Genomic DNA, 19395 nt, shown 5'->3' with positions numbered 1-19395 from the left:
ACGATTGAACTTTCTGCCCTTCACCGCGTGCAGCGCCTCACACAGCGGCTTCCTGAATGTCATTTCACTCTGATATCAGTGACGCTGGTGGATGTGATGTGTGGACGGGCAGCAGGATGTAAAAATGAACACTGAACAGCGGCTGGATGAAGCGCCTCCCCAGTGACGCTGTGTTTAGCTCTCACACACAGTCCAGGTTCATCCAGAGAGCCTGTCTGGAGTAAAGCAGCCGTCCTCCTCACCAATCAGAGTCTAAACGTGGATTATAGAAGCTGGAAGGTTCATTCTGCTTCCTGTCTGTCCTGTCCAGTTCATCACTGCAGGTTTCTGTTTGGTCTCGTGATATTTGCTGTGACTTTACTGCACGGATGGAAACGTTTAAATGACTCTCTAAAGAAACACTCACAGTACATCAACACAAGAAAGAAACCACCTGAAGAGCTCCAGGGACCGGGGAGGCGGGGTAAATGCCCATGCAGGTGTGGGCTCTAAATCTGATCAAATCTCCCAGCCGATCCGCATCACACCAGTTCAGGCTGTAATATGACCCAGAGCCTTCAGACCTGATCGGAGCCCGTGTAGTCTGCACAGGTCAGTGCTGACAGTTAAATAAATGTTGCTGTGTCATTTGATGAAACTCTCACCTCGTCAGGCTGAAATGAACTCCCAGAAAAAGGGACTGTGTTTCTGTAGTGAATGATCAGGCTGCTCTAATCTGCTTCCGACAGATGCTCTAATGTTCACTGGAACCTCCAGATGTTTCTACTGTTCTAATGTTCACATGTTTCTGATCTGCAGCCTTTAGCGCTGGCAGCTGCTCTGACAGTGGACAGATGATGATGCTCCGAGGAGAGGACGTCTCATTTCATTAAAGGCCCGTTTCCTCCACTCCTCGAGCTCGCGGGTGGGAGGGACTAAGATGCGCCGCGAGGAGTCGCAAATTTGGGAAATAAACAAGGACCTCTGACTTCTGATCTTCAGCACTCTGCGCTCAGGTACAACAGGTCCTCCCTGCCCCCCTCGTGATAAGCAGGTGGTCTAAAGTGAAAGAGGACCAAGTAAGGAGCAGAGAAGTCCAACATGCAGATGAACCTGAACACTCAGTGTGATCCTCCTGCAGACGGACAGCAGGTGGCGCTGCGGCTGCACTTCCCCTGTAATGTTTGTCCAGCACGATAACGCCGCATCTTCTGCAGTGGTCACCTGGCCTGAGCTTCTGGCCGCGGGTCCGAGCTCACCTTACCGACAGAGCTCACGCGCGTTCGTCACGAGGCTTTCGGGGAACGCGGCGCTGTTTGACCTGCTGTCTGTCTGGGTCCAGGTGTGAGGCTCACCTGTCCGCTGTGAGACTGGACCTGGACCGATAAGAAAAGAATCAATAAGTGTATTTACCATCGCAGCTCTGCATGTGAGACCATGTGGGATCTTTTTGGGGTCTGTTAACACACACACTGTTTTATTTATTTTATTTTTAAGTTACATTTTATTATTATTTATTGTGATTAATGAACTGTTTACAATTAATGGTTCATTTGTCATTTATTTGTAGCTTTGGCAAAATCGTTGTTTTACATTCATGCCAATAAAGCTGATTTGAATTGAACTGACGGACACATACAGGTACTACTGTTACTGATAAAGGTGTAGAAACTCCACCTTCAGGCAGTCGTGGGTCTGAGGATCTTCATCCAGAACAATAAAGATGATCCTAACAGAACAAAGAAGAAGCTAAGGTGGTTAAAGAGCTGAACTGGTAACTCACTCTGCTGGAGAACATCACAGAGCAGAGCCTGGCTGGACAACACAATAGAACAAAACGCTGCTGGAGAACACCACAGAGCAGAGCCCAGCTGGAGAACACCACAGAAGAAAACGCTGCTTGAGAACATCACAGAGCAGGGCCTGGCTGGAGAACACCACAGAACAGAACCCTGCTGGAGAACACCACAGAACAGAACCCTGCTGGAGAACACCACAGAACAGAACCCTGCTGGAGAACACCACAGAGCAGAGCCCAGCTGGAGAACACCACAGAGCAGAGCCCAGCTGGAGAACACCACAGAAAAAAACGCTGCTGGAGAACATCACAGAGCAGGGCCTGGCTGGAGAACACCACAGAACAGAACCCTGCTGGAGAACACCACAGAGCAGAGCCCAGCTGGAGAACACCACAGAAGAAAACGCTGCTTGAGAACATCACAGAGCAGGGCCTGGCTGGAGAACACCATAGAACAAAACGCTGCTGGAGAACACCACAGAACAGAACCCAGCTGGAGAACACCATAGAACAAAACGCTGCTGGAGAACACCACAGAACAGAACCCTGTTGGAGAACACCACAGAGCAGAGCCCAGCTGGAGAACAACATAGAACAAAACGCTGCTGAAGAACATCACAGAACAGAACCCTTCTGGAGAACATCACAGAGCAGAGCTCAGCTGGAGAACATCACAGAACAAAACCCTTCTGGAGAACACCACAGAGAAGAGCCTGGCTGGAGAACACCACAGAACAGAGCCCTGCTGGAGAACACCACACAACAGAACGCTGCTGGAGAACACCACAGAGCAGAGCCCGGCTGGAGAACACCACAGAACAGAGCCCTGCTGGAGAACACCACAGAACTGAGCCCTGCTGGAGAACATCACAGAGCAGAGCCTGGCTGGAGAACACCACACAACAGAACGCTGCTGGAGAACACCACAGAGCAAAGCCCGGCTGGAGAACACCACAGAGCAGAACGATGCTGGAGAACACTACAGAGCAGAACGATGCTGGAGAACACCAAAGAGCAGAACGCTGCTGGAGAACATCACAGAACAGAACACTGCTGGAGAACATCGAACAGAACCCTTCTGGAGAACACCACACAACAGAACGCTGCTGGAGAACACCACAGAGCAGAGCCCGGCTGGAGAACACCACAGAACAGAGCCCTGCTGGAGAACACCACAGAACTCAGCCCTGCTGGAGAACATCACAGAGCAGAGCCTGGCTGGAGAACACCACACAACAGAACGATGCTGGAGAACACCAAAGAGCAGAACGCTGCTGGAGAACACCACAGAACAGAACACTGCTGGAGAACATAGAACAGATCCCTTCTGGAGAACACCACAGAGCAGAGCCCGGCTGGAGAACACCACAGAGCAGAACGCTGCTGGAGAACACCACAGAGCAGAACGCTGCTGGAGAACACCACAGAACAGAACGCTGCTGGAGATCACCACAGAACAGAAGCCTTCTGGAGAACACCACCGAGTAGAGTCCGCCTGGAGAACACCTCAGAACAAAACCCTTCTGGAGAACACCACAGAGCAGAACGCTGCTGGAGAACACCACAGAGCAGAGCCCGGCTGGAGAACATCACTGAACAGAGCACTGTTGGAGAACATCACAGAACAGAGCACTGCTGGAGAACATCACAGAGCAGAGCCCGGATGGAGAACACCACAGAGCAGAACGCTGCTGGAGAACACCACAGAACAGAGCCCGCCTGGAGAACACCACAGAGCAGAACGCTGCTGGAGAACACCACAGAGCAGAGCCCGGCTGGAGAACACCACAGAGCAGAACCATGAGATAATTGCAAAAACGCAAAGTTGATTGTTATACCGCCACCATGAGGTCTGTGAGGGCCTGAGTAGAGGGTGGAATTTGTAACCTACCTGCCAATTTTGGTGAGTTTTCGTCCAGCAGTTTTTGCTGCCCAAACTCTTTTAGCGTAGAAAAAGAAGAAAGAAGGAGAATCAGAACAGGATCCCTATATATGAAATATATTTCATCAATAAGGAGACAGACAGGTGAGCAGACAGACAGATGAGCAGACAGACAGGTGAGCAGAGAGACAGGTGAGAGAGACAGGTGAGCGGACAGACAGGTGAGCAGTGAGACAGGTGAGCAGACAGACAGGTGAGCAGACAGACAGTTGAGCAGAGAGACAGTTGAGCAGAGAGAGACAGTTGAGCAGAGAGAGACAGATGAGCAGACAGACAGGTGAGCAGAGACAGGTGAGCAGACAGACAGGTGAGCAGACAGACAGGTGAGCGGACAGACAGGTGAGCAGAGAGAGACAGGTGAGCAGACAGACAGGTGAGCAGACAGACAGGTGAGCAGAGACAGGTGAGCAGAGAGACAGGTGAGCGGACAGTCAGGTGAGCAGAGAGAGACAGGTGAGCAGACAGACAGGTGAGCAGACAGCCAGGTGAGCAGAGACAGGTGAGCAGAGAGACAGGTGAGCAGGCAGACAGGTGAGCAGACAGCCAGGTGAGCAGACAGCCAGGTGAGCAGAGAGACAGATGAGCGGACAGACAGGTGAGCAGACAGCCAGGTGAGCAGTGAGACAGGTGAGCAGTGAGACAGGTGAGCAGAGAGACAGATGAGCGGACAGACAGGTGAGCAGAGAGAGACAGGTGAGCAGGCAGACAGGTGAGCAGAGAGACAGGTGAGCTGACAGACAGGTGAGCAGACAGCCAGGTGAGCAGTGAGACAGGTGAGCAGACAGCCAGGTGAGCAGAGACAGGTGAGCAGAGACAGATGAGCGGACAGACAGGTGAGCAGAGAGACAGGTGAGCAGAGAGACAGGTGAGCAGACAGCCAGGTGAGCAGAGACAGGTGAGCAGAGAGACAGATGAGCAGACAGACAGGTGAGCAGAGAGACAGGTGAGCAGACAGACAGGTGAGCACACAGACAGGTGAGCAGACAGCCAGGTGAGCAGAGACAGGTGAGCAGAGAGACAGGTGAGCACACAGACAGGTGAGCAGACAGCCACGTGAGCAGAGACAGGTGAGCAGAGAGACAGGTGAGCACACAGACAGGTGAGCAGACAGCCAGGTGAGCAGTGAGACAGGTGAGCAGAGACAGGTGAGCAGAGACAGGTGAGCAGAGAGACAGGTGAGCTGACAGACAGGTGAGCAGACAGCCAGGTGAGCAGTGAGACAGGTGAGCAGACAGCCAGGTGAGCAGAGACAGGTGAGCAGACAGACAGGTAGCTGACGTCCTCTCGTCCTCTAATTGATGATTAATGAGTTTGTTTGTTTTGGGAGAAACACTGGAGTGTTTACACAACACACACACACACACACACACACACACACACACACACACACACACACACACACACACACACACACACAGGTGAGCAGGTGAGCAGATGTGTGTGTCTGAATCAGCAGCTTCAGAACCAGAACCTGAGCCTCACAGCGTTTCATGTCCCTGACCTCTGATCAGTTTAATTATCCAGGTCTGACAGGATTCTGGTTCTAAAGGGGGACCACTCAGAGACCACAGGTCTGGCTGCTGGTCCACAGTCTGCCACAGCTGTCCCTGTCTGCTGTCTCTGGGTCCTATTCAGACTCTGTGTACTGAACTCAGTCAGGGTCCAGACTCACTCTCAGCTGATCAGAAGTGGGAGGGGCTCAGAGTAACTTCAGCGTTTAATCTGTGTGGACCGGGGGTTCAGAGCTGCCTGCATTCCCCTAGAACCAGAACCACCTGAGCCACATCCTGGTCCACTGAGAGGCTGGATCCAGAGTCCGAGGAGGAGACAATGTTAATGTTAGACCGTGAAGTGAAGTGAAGTGTGTCAGTTCAGATGTGTAACTTTCATTCAGTAAATCCTTGTGTAGTAAAATCCGCAGGTCCGAGTCCTGAACTTTGGGCTAAAACTCAGCAGTTTGCCAATTCTTTACTGAAGCAGAAGAAACCAGAACCAGAACCTGTTCCGACCCTTTATATTTAATATTAACCATCTGTGACGTCATCAAGAAAACAATAAACACCGTCAGATCAATAATCACTGAAGTCTGATTATAAACGCCCCCCCCCCCCCTCGGCCCCTCCCCTCCTGTCTGCCAGCTCGCGCCTGTCTCACCTGTCTGTTCACTCCTACCTGAAGACTCACCGGAGCCGCACGCGCTGTCGGGAGGAGCCGCGCGCAGGGTCTGAGAAACTTTAACGAGTTTGAACTCCGAGCAGCTTCCGGTTCCTAAAACATTATTTCTCTTTTATTTCGGCTTCCTTTTGGTTTTATTGTTTCCTCTCCTGTCTGAACTGAACCTGGAGGATCCGGACCAAGACCAGGACAAGGACCAAGACCAGGACCAGGAGGATGTCCCGGGCGGAGGAGCGCGAGGAGGCGGACTGTGTGTGTTCGGTCGGGATGAAGTTCACGTGGGACATCAACGACCCCAAACTGCCGCAGGTAACCACCCGACCTGGTCCGGGTCCGGTTAAAGATCTTTAAACCTGCTCGCGAGGTTCCTCCTTCAGACTGTCGCTAAAATAAAATGTTAATATTATAAAAGAAAAAGAAACTGAGCCGCGTGAATAAAACGCGTCTCTGGCTTAAATGCTGTGAAAGTTGTACGGAGTTTGGTGGAGGCTGGTGCGCGCTTTCTCTGGAGCTGCGGAGGTTTAATGACCTGAAAAGAGTTTACGTACAGTGTCATATTTAATCAGTTTAATATGTTCATACAAAATATAACTTAATAAATAAACTGCGGCGTTACATAATTCTCCTAAATACTCAGAAATGTGTACAGAGTTTGGTTTAAGGATTTCTCAAAAGAATTTACTCACATATTTGAGACATGATTATAACAAACTCTGTCTCCCATAAACGATATTATGTAAAACAAATGTAACATAAATAAAATGTTTTTAGAACAATATGAGGACACGTGTCTCACAAAATGTTGATCAATAACCTGATTAAAGGAGTTCGATCAGAATTTTAACCGTTGATTATTTTAATTCTACTGATGACACTAAAAACAGTGTAAAGTAAATCACAGCTGACAGTGAAGAGAACTTTAAGATCATGTTGATGATTCACAGAAAACCATTTAATATCTCACTGAATTTATATAATTGTATTTGTTTAAATACTATAAATATTGTATAGAGTTGGCTGGAGGCTAAAATCAGTGGTTTCTCAGGTGGAGTTCTGCTGGAGGAGTCTGACGCCTCTGTTTATTCTCAACTCTCACATGGGTTACAGGATTATTAGAGGGATGTAAATTCAGAGATTTACTGACTGATGTTTGATACCAACAGCTGTAATTGTTGTTTTAAAGACAATATTTTTACTGTTTTAATCTGAAAACTACAGATTTAATTGTGAACAAACACTGATTTGATTTATGTCATGTCAAACAGAAGATTACAGAAAACCATTAAATATCTTAATATATCTTAATCAATATGTCTATATTGTTTTGTTCATTCAGTGTGTATATTAGTGTTGTCTATTCTGTGGTTTATGTCTGATTTTATTTTTATTATATTATTATTTTATTATTGTATAAGTAAGCACATCGTAAGTCAAATTCCTCATATGTGTACACATACCTGGCAATAAAACTGATTCTGATTCTGATAAATAAAATAAAAATATATTTTTTATATGAATAAAAATTAAAACATTGAACATATATTGAATGTATATGTTTGTAATTGTTGAAATACTAAAAATATTGTATAGAGTTTGGTTGGAGGAGTCTGCCGCCTCTTTGTAGTTGGAACTCTCAGGATACTTGTTATATATCGTGTTAATAATACAGGATAAATTAAGACGTTTAATAACTGATGTTTGGCACCAACAGCCGTTTCAGTGTGACCAGGTGGCGTTTGAGGTTCCTCAACACGTTGAACCAGCTCGTCCGTTTATTAACACGCTCCTCGTCGTGTTGATGAAACATTCAGTCTCTCTGGAAACATTTAAGGTTCAGTTAGTTTTACATAAAGTCATTTTTAGGGGAGTTTGTTTTAATCAATTAATTATTTTTTTTATTTCATTTAACTATTTATTCAGAATCCCTGTAAATCTGTACGTTCTGAATCTTTCTCCACTCTCAGTAAATCTTTTGGAAATCAAAGCAAAGTTTGAAGAGTTTTTACCTAAAATTGGTTCCTTGTTAATATTAATATATTTATTTAAATATTACGATATTTATTCTGAAGTCTGTTGGCCTGTGTGTAACCTGTTTAACATAATCAAACCCTCAGATTCCCACATAAATAATGGACTCGAGCCAAAAACCAAACTATGTGCAAGTTTTTATTCATTTAAGAAAACAACAGAATAAGCAAATACATTTCCTTTAAATGTTGTTTCTGTATATTCTGAAATTGTCTTCACAGCCTCTCGCGTCTCTAGCTTTTGTTTACTATATATACATATATATCAAGTTAAAATATTTTCACTAAATTATTTTAATTCCATTCATTTTTTTGCCTAAAAACAGTAAATTATTAATAATTAATTAAAATCTGATTTGATGTTAAACTGTTCTTTTTAGGAGACGCAGTTTGTTGTAATCAGGATTTTATGGACTCTGAGGACGTGTGTTCAGCAGAACTCCACTCAGGAAATCACAGATTAAAGCTTCCATCCAAACTCTGTACATTTTACACGAGTTTCTAAGAAAATGACCAAATGAACTGCTGTTCTGTTGTTTCAGAACTTCTCCACACTGTCAGGTCTTTTGACCGTAGTCTTATTGGTAGGATCTGAGAAAGCAAAACGTAAACAGACTTCAGGACACATGGTTATATCCGATAACATTATTTAGTGTCTGATGTTTGGATTATTTTCTAACACCAACATTGTTTTTTAAAATCTTTGTCCCGTTTTGAAAAGTACAGATTTAAACTGTGAACAGACGCTGAGCTGATTTACTTCATGTCAAACAGTCAGATGTTACTGATGATTCTCATTTCATCAGCTGATCAGTTCCCATCAGTCAGATCTATTGATTGATGTATTTAAAGGGACAGAGCACAATAATTTAGTATCATCAGTATCGTTTAGTCAGAGGCGCGTTTTCACGTGTCGTCCCCGGCGGGTGGCCTCAGAGGTCGGAATGAAATCTGAATATTTACTGTAAAGGGGCAGCTGTTCTGTGTGATTCTGATCCAACAGGTCAGGAACAGACAGGAACAGATCACAGACTTCGTGTCTTCAGCCTCTTCGTCTCAGTCTTGATGTGGGGTCAGCGTGGCGTCCTCTTACTGCAGCCGGTAGCTTGATCCAGATCTCTGAACCCTGAACGCGTCACTGCTCTGCACCACCGGCTCATTCCACTTTAATGTGTTCACTAATGTGTAGTTATGATGTGCAGCACGAAAACATTTTCATGGCTCTTTTAAAAAGGGACTCTGGTGGTTTGAGCGTTTCAAGATTCAAGTTTGCTTTATTTGTTCCGAGGGAGCTTCGTCCCGGACAGAAAGGCCGCCACACGTTAAAGCACTTACAGTTGGTTTAATAAGACACAAACAGGAAATACAGCACAGCCTCGCTACAGTTTTGATTTGTTTGACCTTTATTTAAACTCATGAGATTCAAAGACAGGCAGCAGCACCGTCCCAGTAATCAGTCAGAGCGTCTACAGTTAGAGTGTGCAGCCCCACGTCATTTAAAAGCAACCAGAGAAGCGGCTCCTGGACATTCAGGACATTTTGCAGCTGAGGAGCCGAATACTGAAAGGCCCCTGTTCCCAACTCAGTCCGGACTTGAGGGGCAGATAGTAGTAATAAGTCCTCAGAACAAAGACAGCATCTTCCTGTGCCTTTCTTTTGGATGTAGGTCTGTAGGTCTGGGGGAAGCAGACCGAGAACAGCCTTGTAAATAAGAGGGGGCCAGTGATTAAGTCTACGGGTGATATCCGGTCCTGAACAGAGTTTGCAGAAAGCATAAAAGAAGAACATAGAAAGTCCCGGGGGCCTTCAGAGCATCATTCAGGAGGGGAACAGTTCCTGGAAGTGCTGCTCTGATGGGATTTGTTTGATTTGTTTGAAGTGAGATCCAGTGGAACGCCACGGTGTCTGGATCCTGAGTCTGGATCAGCATTTATACAGTTTCTACCCGCTGAGCCAATCAAATCACAGGATTCACTTTAATGACCTCCTTATTACATATTAATGAGCCAAAAGAGTCAGAGAAATAAAGATGTTACGGACAGAAGGCTGAAGGTGACCTGAAGGCTGTGAAGCAGCTGACTCAGCTCTCCGTCTGTTGTTGGCCAAACAGAAAAAACTGGTTTTTATATTTTTGTTTTCAGTGAAACCAAACAGCCTCTCTCCGGTCCGGAGTCAGCTCTCTCTGACTGATCCGGAGTCAGCTCTCCCTGACTGATCCGGAGTCAGCTCTCTCTGACTGATCCGGAGTCAGCTCTCCCTGACTGATCCGGAGTCAGCTCTCTCTGACTGATCCGGAGTCAGCTCTCTGACTGATCCGGAGTCAGCTCTCCCTGACTGATCCGGAGTCAGCTCTCTCTGACTGATCCGGAGTCAGCTCTCCCTGACTGATCCGGAGTCAGCTCTCTCTGACTGATCCGGAGTCAGCTCTCTCTGACTGATCCGGAGTTTTCAGTTCTCAGAAAGTTCAAACTCCTGCGATGAACTTTAAATATAAATCATTAAAAACTGTCAGTGTTTTTAAGTCAGCTGGATGACGGACGAAGACACGAGCAGTACAACAGATACTACACACAGTACACACAGCGGAAATGTTTAACTTTTAGTGCATTAAACCTCAGACTGATCAGGTGTTAATGCTGGTTTGTAGCAGAGGTCAGCCCTGTGCGCCAACAGCACGCTGTGTTGATCCAAGTTCATCACTTAAAAGGCTGACTGATCTTCAGGGTTAGAGAAGCCTCTAGTAGCCACGGCAGCGCCGCTTAACAACTGGTTAAAGAAACTTCTTCAGACTGGCCGAGGATGTGGAGCTTCAGCAGCTGCTGGTTCCCAGAATACTCCGGGAGGCTGCTGGCCTGCAGAGCACTTTGAACTTCCCAGGAAATGTGCTGCACCATTACATCCTCACTCCTGACTCGCCACACGCTGACGCTTGGTCAGGACCCTTTAGCGTCACTTTTAGACGTTTAGGGCTCCGCGGTCAAGTTAGCAACGCTTAGCAACAACAAATATGCAACGTCCAGTTACACTTTCAAAATAAAACGCTAGTTCAGTTTAGGCAACAAAACTATTTGGTTAAGGTTCGGAACAGATCATGGTTTGGGTTAAAATAACTACGTAGGTCAGTTAACACACAAGTTAACTAACGTCACTGCATAACTTAAATAAATATATTGAATGTTGACTTTTTGTTTCACTCAGGAGACAAACCCTCCTGGTTCAAAGTGAGGGTTCTGGCCCTCCATCCACCCGATCCACCTCTTACTCAGTCTGTTCTGTTCGATATCATATACCTGCCTTCACCGTCACAAGCTGGTGCTACAGGGCTTCCCCCACTGCGCTGAACTATGACGCTGTAGGGATCCCCAGTACGTTACAAACTGACGCCGAGGGGTCTTGACCATGCGTCCATATGTGACGAGTCGCGGAGTGAGAACGGTCTTACTTTGATCAATCTGATGTTATTTTAATGGAAACAAGGACCTTTCTACGTCGACTGGTAGCGGACAGCGCTGGGGAGGAACTAGTTACATGTAATTCAGTTACATCATTTAATTACAAAATAAACCTAACTGTACTCTCACAGTTACTGATAAAAATGTTGATGATTACCCCGAACACATCTACACATCTGAATATCTCCTGTAAAAAGCTTGGCTGTATGTTTAATATTCATTTTGTTGCTTTGCACGTTTTTCATGTTTTGCTGTTTCCATTTAGTTTCTCCTGTCTGTCTGTCTGCAGGACACGAAGCAGTTCGACCCGTTTCAGGAGTGGACAGACGGTTACGTTCGGTTCATCTACAGCGGTGAGAAACCTGCACGCAGGAACCATGAATCAGTAAAGCTAATTAAGCTCCACAGCAGTTTAACCAATCAGGACCTTCAGTGGAAACAATCCAAGTGAATGTAAATGTCTCTACTGTTACTGTTTGCTAGTTGAGCCCTTGAAGCTGATGCAGTACTTGTACTTGTTGTGTCCACAAGGTTGAAGTGAGTCGCTTTGGATAAAACCACCAGCTGAATAAATGTAGTGTCACTGTTGTTTGTTGTTACCTGAAGATAAGAACAGTCAGACAGATTAAGCTAACTCAGCTGACATGTTGTTTTCCCAGCAGCAGTAACCGGTCCTCTGGTCCAGCTAACTGCTCGTTGCTGCTGGAAACATGAACACTCACTGTTGGCTTGTTTGTAGGCGAGGATAAGAACGCTCAGAGACATCTTTCCGGCTGGGCGATGAGAAACACCAACAACCACAACTGTCAGATCCTGAAGAAGTCCTGTCTCGGCGTGGTGGTCTGTTCCCGGGGCTGCACGCTGCCCGACGGGTCAAGACTACAGCTCCGTCCCGCCATCTGCGACAAGGCACGGCAGAAACAGCAGAGTAAGACAAACCAGAACCTGTTCAGGTCTCCTGCACCTGGGGCCCTGTTTGCCTGACCGGACTCTTTGTGTTTCAGAGAAGCTGTGTCCGAGCTGTAACGCCACCCTGGAGTTGCTGCCGTGTCGCGGCCACAGCGGTTACCCCGTCACCAACTTCTGGAGGATCGACGGAAAGGCCATCTTCTTCCAGGTCACCGCAGTTACCCTAACAGACACACACAGGCTAACATGCTAAACAAGCTAACTGGCTAAACGCAGCAGCACATTCAGGCGCCGAAAACAATCAGAAAGTTCATACCAGATCCTGAATGGTAAACCAGTCCTTGGAAAATCTAAACCAGTTCCTTAAAGCCTGTCCAAGATGACATGTACTTTGGACTGTCCAAGCTACATGTCGTCTTGGACAATGTCTCCCACCCGCTCCATGACGTGCTGCTCAAACACAGGAGCACTTTAAGTGCAAGACTCATTCCCCCAAAATGCACCACAGAGCGCCACAGGAAGTCATTCCTGCCTGTGGCCATCAAACTCTATAACTCCTCCCTCTAAGTGTCTGACACACGGATGCTTAGTTAGTTTTAAACTGGACATTATTATCTGTTTTGTGCGATAACACCTGCTTAAATACTTAATGTGCAAAACTCTGCAGCTATTTATTAATTATTACTGTTCAGCATAAGAATTATTTAACTATGTAAATATTGTACATATCCACACTCCTTTATATTGTCTTTATTTTATATTTTCTTTATATACCAACATCACTATCTTTATTTATATTCCTATTGCCTTTTGCGCAGTGTGAGCAACTGTGACACAGAGGGATCAATAAAGTATTTCTGATTCTTATTGTAAAGAGGAAGCATTTTAAAAAGACTGGACAGTCTGGACAGCTGGTTTAAACCAAATAACCAGATCTTTGATGTTTACATAGGTTGACTTGACTTGGCAGGTCTAAACCAAATCCTGGGAGTCTAAATAGATTTAAAACAATATCTGAAAGCACAAACAAATTTAAACAAGGACTTCCCCGTCTAAACAGGTTTAAACTGGATAATGACAATATAAACTAGGCCTTAGCTAGATTCCAGTAGCCTTAACCGATTTAAACCAGATACGGCACTAAAGCAGTACTAAAAGCATAAAAATATTTAAATAATCTCCAGACAGTCTGAACAGGTCAATAAAACAAATTCAAAAAATCAGACAATATGTACAATCTAGATTCTGACACTGAACCAGATCCTGGATGTCTAAATGGGGATCTAAAAGCAAAACAGATTTGAACAAGGTTCTGAGAGTCTGGACAGATTTAAACCAAGTCCTGGCAGAACCTGCAATGTAAACCTCTTCATACCAGATACTGGTAGTCTGAATGGGTAAAAACCAGATTCTGACCATCCAAACAGGGCCAAACACATCCTCACAGTGTAAAAACCCAATCCTGGACCTTTAAATATGATAATAACTAGAGGTGTCACAACAAAACCAGATTCTGAAGGTCTGAATGAGTCCCAGTCAGATCCTGGAAGTTTAAACGTCTTGTGGTCCTTCAGGCTAAAGGAGTCCATGATCATCCCAGACCAGAGTCCAAGTCCGAGACTGAAGCCAGGAGAAGCTCAGTGAAGAGACGAGTCAGCTCTCCGCCGTTCACACCCAAGAGACGACTCATCGAAACACAGGTCGACTACAACAAACAACAACAGCAGCTGTTTGTTAATGTTGGTGTTGTTTATCGTTTGTTTATTGTTTGTTTGTTGTTTCCTGTTTCAGGCTTTGGGCCCCACCCTCCTCTCCTGCGTCGATCCATCAGACAGACTGTCCTTCATCGAGCCGAACTTCCCACAGCATTACCCAGCATTCCAGAGCCCAGAGCCCTACTACAACCCCCACAATGCACTAGGGGACACCCCGCCCACACTACAGAAACCAGCCAATCCCAGGCTTTACATGGGCCGGCCCAGCTATGAGTTCCAAGGATACCTGACCTCGCCTTCCTATCCTATGACCTCTGACCTCTGTGACCCCAGGTCAGCCTCACACCTACCCAAATCCCTGATGGTTCCAGATGCCAGTTTAAACAGGATCTGATCCAAGCAGATCTTCACAGTCTAAACAGGTCTAAACTAGATTCTGGTTTTGTGTGCAGGGTGGCCCCAGTCCTGGGATCCTCATCCTCCTCCTCTTCATCATCGGCTCCTCTCTCCTCCTCCTCCTCCTTCGACCCCCAGACCAAGTCTCCCGCAGGCTGGAAGGACCTGCTGAAGAGCTCCGCCCCCTACGGTGACAACCACCACTATTACAGCACCGAGTACCCCTGCCGTTACCCCACTAATGCCCCAGGGTCCCCCGCAGCGCTGCAGACCATCATCACCACGACCACCAAGGTGAGTAACAACAGTAACTAAGAGGGGCTGGCACTGACCGTTACTGTTACTGTCACATTAAAACCAGTTCTGATCCTCCTCAGGTCTCCTATCAACCCTGTCCAAAGCCTCCTGCATCGCTGCCTTCCTACCCATCCTGTCCTAAACCTTCGGCCGGACTCTCGTCCTACCAGTCCTGCGCTCCCCCAAAACCTCCAGGCCTGCCCGGCTGCTCCTCCATGATGGATGATGCCTCCCCTTCCTCATACTCCACTGAGGTGAAGGTGACGGAGGAGTCGGGTGGAGTCATCAAGTCTTTGTCATTTCAGCCTGAACCTCTGCAGACCAAAACAGAGCGGGCCGACGGCTATGACTATCGCTACGCCTACCCCAACACGTACCGCTACGACGACTACTGACGCAGCACTACCCCCAACACCATGACCACTACTACTGCTACGCCTACCCCAACACGTACCGCTACGCCGACTACTGACGCAGCACTACCCCCAACACCATGACCACAATTATCGCTACGTCTACCCCAACACCATGACCACAACTACGCTACGCCTACCCCAACACGTACCGCTATGACGACTACTGATGCAGCACTACCCCCAACACCATGACCACAACTACTGCTACGCCTACCCCAACACGTACCGCTACGACGACTACTGACGCAGCACTACCCCCAACACCATGACCACAACTACCGCTACGCCTACCCCAACACGTACCGCTACGACGACTACTGGCGCAGCACTACCCCCAACACCATGACCATAGTTACGCTACGCCTACCCCAACACGTACCACTACAACGACTACTGATGCAGTACTACCCCCAACACCATGACCAGAACTACCGCTACGCCTACCCCAACACGTACCGCTATGACGACTACTGATGCAGCACTACCCCCAACACCATGACCAGAACTACCGCTACGCCTACCCCAACACGTACCGCTATGACGACTACTGATGCAGCACTACCCCCAACACCATGACCAGAACTACCGCTACGCCTACCCCAACACCATGACCACAACTACTGCTACGCCTACCCCAACACGTACCACTACGATGACTACTGACGCAGCACTACCCCCAACACCATGACCACAACTACCGCTACGCCTACCCCAACATTTACCGCTACGACGATTGCTGACGCAGCACTAACCCCAACACCATGACCACAACTACCGCTACGCCTACCCCAACACGTACCGCTACGACGACTACTGACGCAGCACTACCCCCAACACCATGACCACAACTACCGCTACGCCTACCCCAACACGTACCGCTACGATGACTACTGGCGCAGCACTACCCCCAACACCATGACCATAGTTACGCTACGCCTACCCCAACACGTACCGCTACGACGACTACTGACGCAGCAATACCCCCAACACCATGACCACAACTACCGCTACGCCTGCCCCAACATTTACCGCTACGACGATTGCTGACGCAGCACTAACCCCAACACCATGACCACAACCACGCTACGCCTACCCCAACACGTACCGCTACGACGACTACTGACGCAGCACTACCCCCAACACCATGACCACAACTACCGCTACGCCTGCCCCAACATTTACTGCTACGACGATTGCTGACGCAGCACTAACCCCAACACCATGACCACAACCACGCTACGCCTACCCCAACACGTACCGCTACGACGACTACTGGCGCAGCACTACCCCCAACACCATGACCATAGTTACGCTACGCCTACCCCAACACGTACCGCTACGACGACTACTGATGCAGTACTACCCCCAACACCATGACCAGAACTACCGCTACGCCTACCCCAACACGTATCGCTATGACGACTACTGATGCAGCACTACCCCCAACACCATGACCAGAACTACCGCTACGCCTACCCCAACACGTACCGCTACAACGACTACTGACGCAGGACTACCACCAACACCGTGACCACAATTACGCTACGCCTACCCCAACACGTACCGCTACGACGACTACTGACGCAGCACTACCCCCAACGCCGTGACTACTGATACTACAACTAGTACTAGAAGTACAACAATTACTTTATCTACACAAGCTGTTTGGTTCAATATCTGAATGGTGTACTGAACTTCTGCTGCGACTGGACGGTTTAGGAGCTGAGAGGATCTTCAGGACTAAACTCTGAACTGAACCTAAACTTTGGCCCATGAGAAACTTTCTGAAGATGTTCATGGAGTTCATTCATGTTCCCTAAGGAAGATCCTTTTTCATCTCACGCCAGCTGTCCTCTAGCGCCCCGTTCAGGACAAAAAGTGAAGATTTTGGACACAAGATTAGACAGAAATGTAAGAACACTCAAACTGGGACTTGGTGTTTCTGGAGCTTTCAGTCCTGTCTCATGGCCTTCAGCAGTGAAAGGAGTTGAATGGAGCAATTGTCATTTTAATGGTTTTGATAGTTGTCACGTGACATAAGTATGGAGTGCATTTTGGTATAGGTGGTGGAATATGTGTGGAGGTGGTCTCTGCAGGTAGAAGTGAGCTGTATGTTTTAGGCCGTGAGCAGACAGGAAGTGTTTTTTGCAGTGAAAGGTGTCTTTATCCAGTTTTCTACAGGCAGCGTTTGGCGCACTGCTCAGCGCACTGCTCTGAACACCTCAAGTAGAAAAAACAAACTCAGAAGTGGAAATCCCAACGTCATTAGCTCTCTGTCTGATCCTCTGAGTCCTCAGAAGTGAGGTGCTTTTGGTCACGTGATGATAAACTAAACCGTCCTGTTATTTCCAAAGTCATGTGTGAACCTTCAAGCTCAGGATTCAGTTACTTTGAACCACAAATGACCTCAGAAAGAACCAGCTCTTTATTTCTAACATCCTCTGTTTTATATTTGAACATATTTTAGTACGACACCTCCCTGTTTTCTGATTCCACTCAATCAAAATGTTAAGATATTTTTGGTCACTGCATTCAGAAAGTGTGTTGAACCTGTGGGATTTATCATCAGGAATGTTTGTGTTTGGGTTATTTATTGCATCAGTCAGTAAAGTGGTTGGACTGACCTACAGTGTGAAAGTGAACTGGATTGAACTGGACCGTCTCTGCTGCTGAAGGAAAGAATCAGCTGCTGAATGAGATGAGAACATGTCAAAATGTTTCTGTATGAACTGAAGTCTCACATTAAAGAAACTTGTACAGACTCTTGTTGTCTGTATTCATTCAGAGTGAACACGCAGGAATGATCATTAAACGATGTCATTTTAAGAAGAAAAAGAACTGTTGTAACGTCCCTTCAACAGCATGTCGACAGCAGGTGGTGAGACGTGAGATAACGTGATCTCCTCTTCTTGATCCCACAACACTGTAAAATTTAGATTTAAAATGGAAAAGTATATTTAACAAAAGTAAAAGATTTTGTAGAAAGACAGTTTTAAAACATGAAGTGAATTTTACTAATTGTTTGTTACAGATAAACACAAAACACTGTTTAAATGATAAAAACTGTAAAATAACAGCACAGGAACTGCTGGGTTTGGTCTACAGTCACTAAACACTGTGATAATAATAATATAAAGTGCTAACAAAATAACATCAAGCGCTAATCCCAGTTACATGTAATTATTTGTCAGAGGTCGCACGCCTCTGGAGCAACTAGGGGATAAGTGTCGCAGTGGGAACCAAACCAGGGTCTCTAACACCAAAGGCACATGTCTTTCCATGTGAGAAGGCCAGGTGAGTGTCGGGGTCCAGGTGAGAGCACCCGGTGAGTGTCGGGGTCCAGGTGAGAGCACCCGGTGTGTGTCGGGGTCCAGGTGAGAGCACCCGGTGTGTGTCGGGGCCCAGGTGAGAGCACCCGGTGTGTGTCGGGGCCCAGGTGAGAGCACCCGGTGAGTGTCGGGGTCCAGGTGAGAGCACCCGGTGTGTGTCGGGGTCCAGGTGAGAGCACCCGGTGAGTGTCGGGGTCCAGGTGAGAGCACCCGGTGAGTGTCGGGGTCCAGGTGAGAGCACCCGGTGAGTGTCGGGGTCCAGGTGAGAGCACCCGGTGAGTGTCGGGGTCCAGGTGAGAGCACCCGGTGAGTGTCGGGGTCCAGGTGAGAGCACCCGGTGAGTGTGAAAATGTTGATTGTGGGATCTGGAGGGTTTGTGCTGGACTGCTACTTTAGACTCCTGCTGTGCTGAAATGCTAATCTGTTATGTTTCTATATATTTTATATAATCTGTATTTAAAAGGTCTTTTTAGTGTATGTATAACTCTTGTTCATACGTTTTATTTCTGTTCTGTCTTGTATTTTTATCTGAACTGTGTTGTCCTATTCTCTGTTGTGTATCTGGAGCTACATTTCCTCTGTGTGAGATCAATAAAGTCTACCTTATCTTAATCTCCTGAGGGTCATATGAAATCACATGGGTACCACTGAGGCCCCTCCAGTGATGTTCTGGTCCGAGACCGCGCAGAGGTGAACCCGTGTCCCCTCCTGGGTCCGGAGCCTCAGAGTTAGCACCCTGCAGCAGAGGATCAAAGAGCTGGTGTTTGGATGTCGTCTGGTTTCAGTCTGTATGAGTAATAAATGTTGTTTTGACAGGAACGCGTCGGGACAGGAATCACTCTGCTGTCCTCACAGTGAACCTTTAAAGCCTTCTCCTCCTCCTCTCTTTCACTACCTTCCATTAAAATCACTCATTCCTTTGCCCTTTTCCTCGTCTCACTCGTTACCTTCCCTTCAGTT

At 47.1% G+C, this 19395-nt stretch overlaps 1 protein-coding gene across 1 annotated transcript; it reads left to right on the top strand.

Annotated features, from left to right (window-relative positions):
• The first annotated feature begins 5898 nt into the window (after positions 1 to 5898).
• On the top strand, positions 5899 to 17868 carry gcm2 (glial cells missing transcription factor 2). The gene is made up of 8 exons (XM_038711261.1): positions 5899 to 6203; positions 11663 to 11726; positions 12113 to 12301; positions 12378 to 12490; positions 13857 to 13982; positions 14074 to 14330; positions 14450 to 14687; positions 14771 to 17868. The coding sequence occupies exons 1-8, from the start codon at positions 6111 to 6113 to the stop codon at positions 15083 to 15085; spliced, it is 1395 nt and encodes a 464-aa protein (XP_038567189.1). The 5' UTR covers positions 5899 to 6110; the 3' UTR covers positions 15086 to 17868.
• The last annotated feature ends 1527 nt before the right edge of the window (positions 17869 to 19395 follow it).

The sequence above is a fragment of the Micropterus salmoides genome, unplaced genomic scaffold (assembly GCF_014851395.1).
Source record: "Micropterus salmoides isolate LMB-PRFRI ecotype aquatic unplaced genomic scaffold, ASM1485139v1 Ms_hic_scaffold_1, whole genome shotgun sequence".
Lineage (NCBI taxonomy): Eukaryota > Metazoa > Chordata > Actinopteri > Centrarchiformes > Centrarchidae > Micropterus > Micropterus salmoides.
Note: the sequence above shows the minus strand (reverse complement) of the source record. Positions and strands in the feature narration are given on the sequence as shown.

Coding starts and splice junctions, on each gene's coding strand:
- gcm2 (XM_038711261.1), top strand. CDS start 6,111: ATGTCCCGGGCGGAGGAGCGCGAGGAGGCGGACTGTGTGTGTTCGGTC. Junction 11,727..12,112: donor CGTTCGGTTCATCTACAGCG/GTGAGAAACCTG, acceptor GCTTGTTTGTAG/GCGAGGATAAGAACGCTCAG. Junction 13,983..14,073: donor GACGACTCATCGAAACACAG/GTCGACTACAAC, acceptor TTCCTGTTTCAG/GCTTTGGGCCCCACCCTCCT.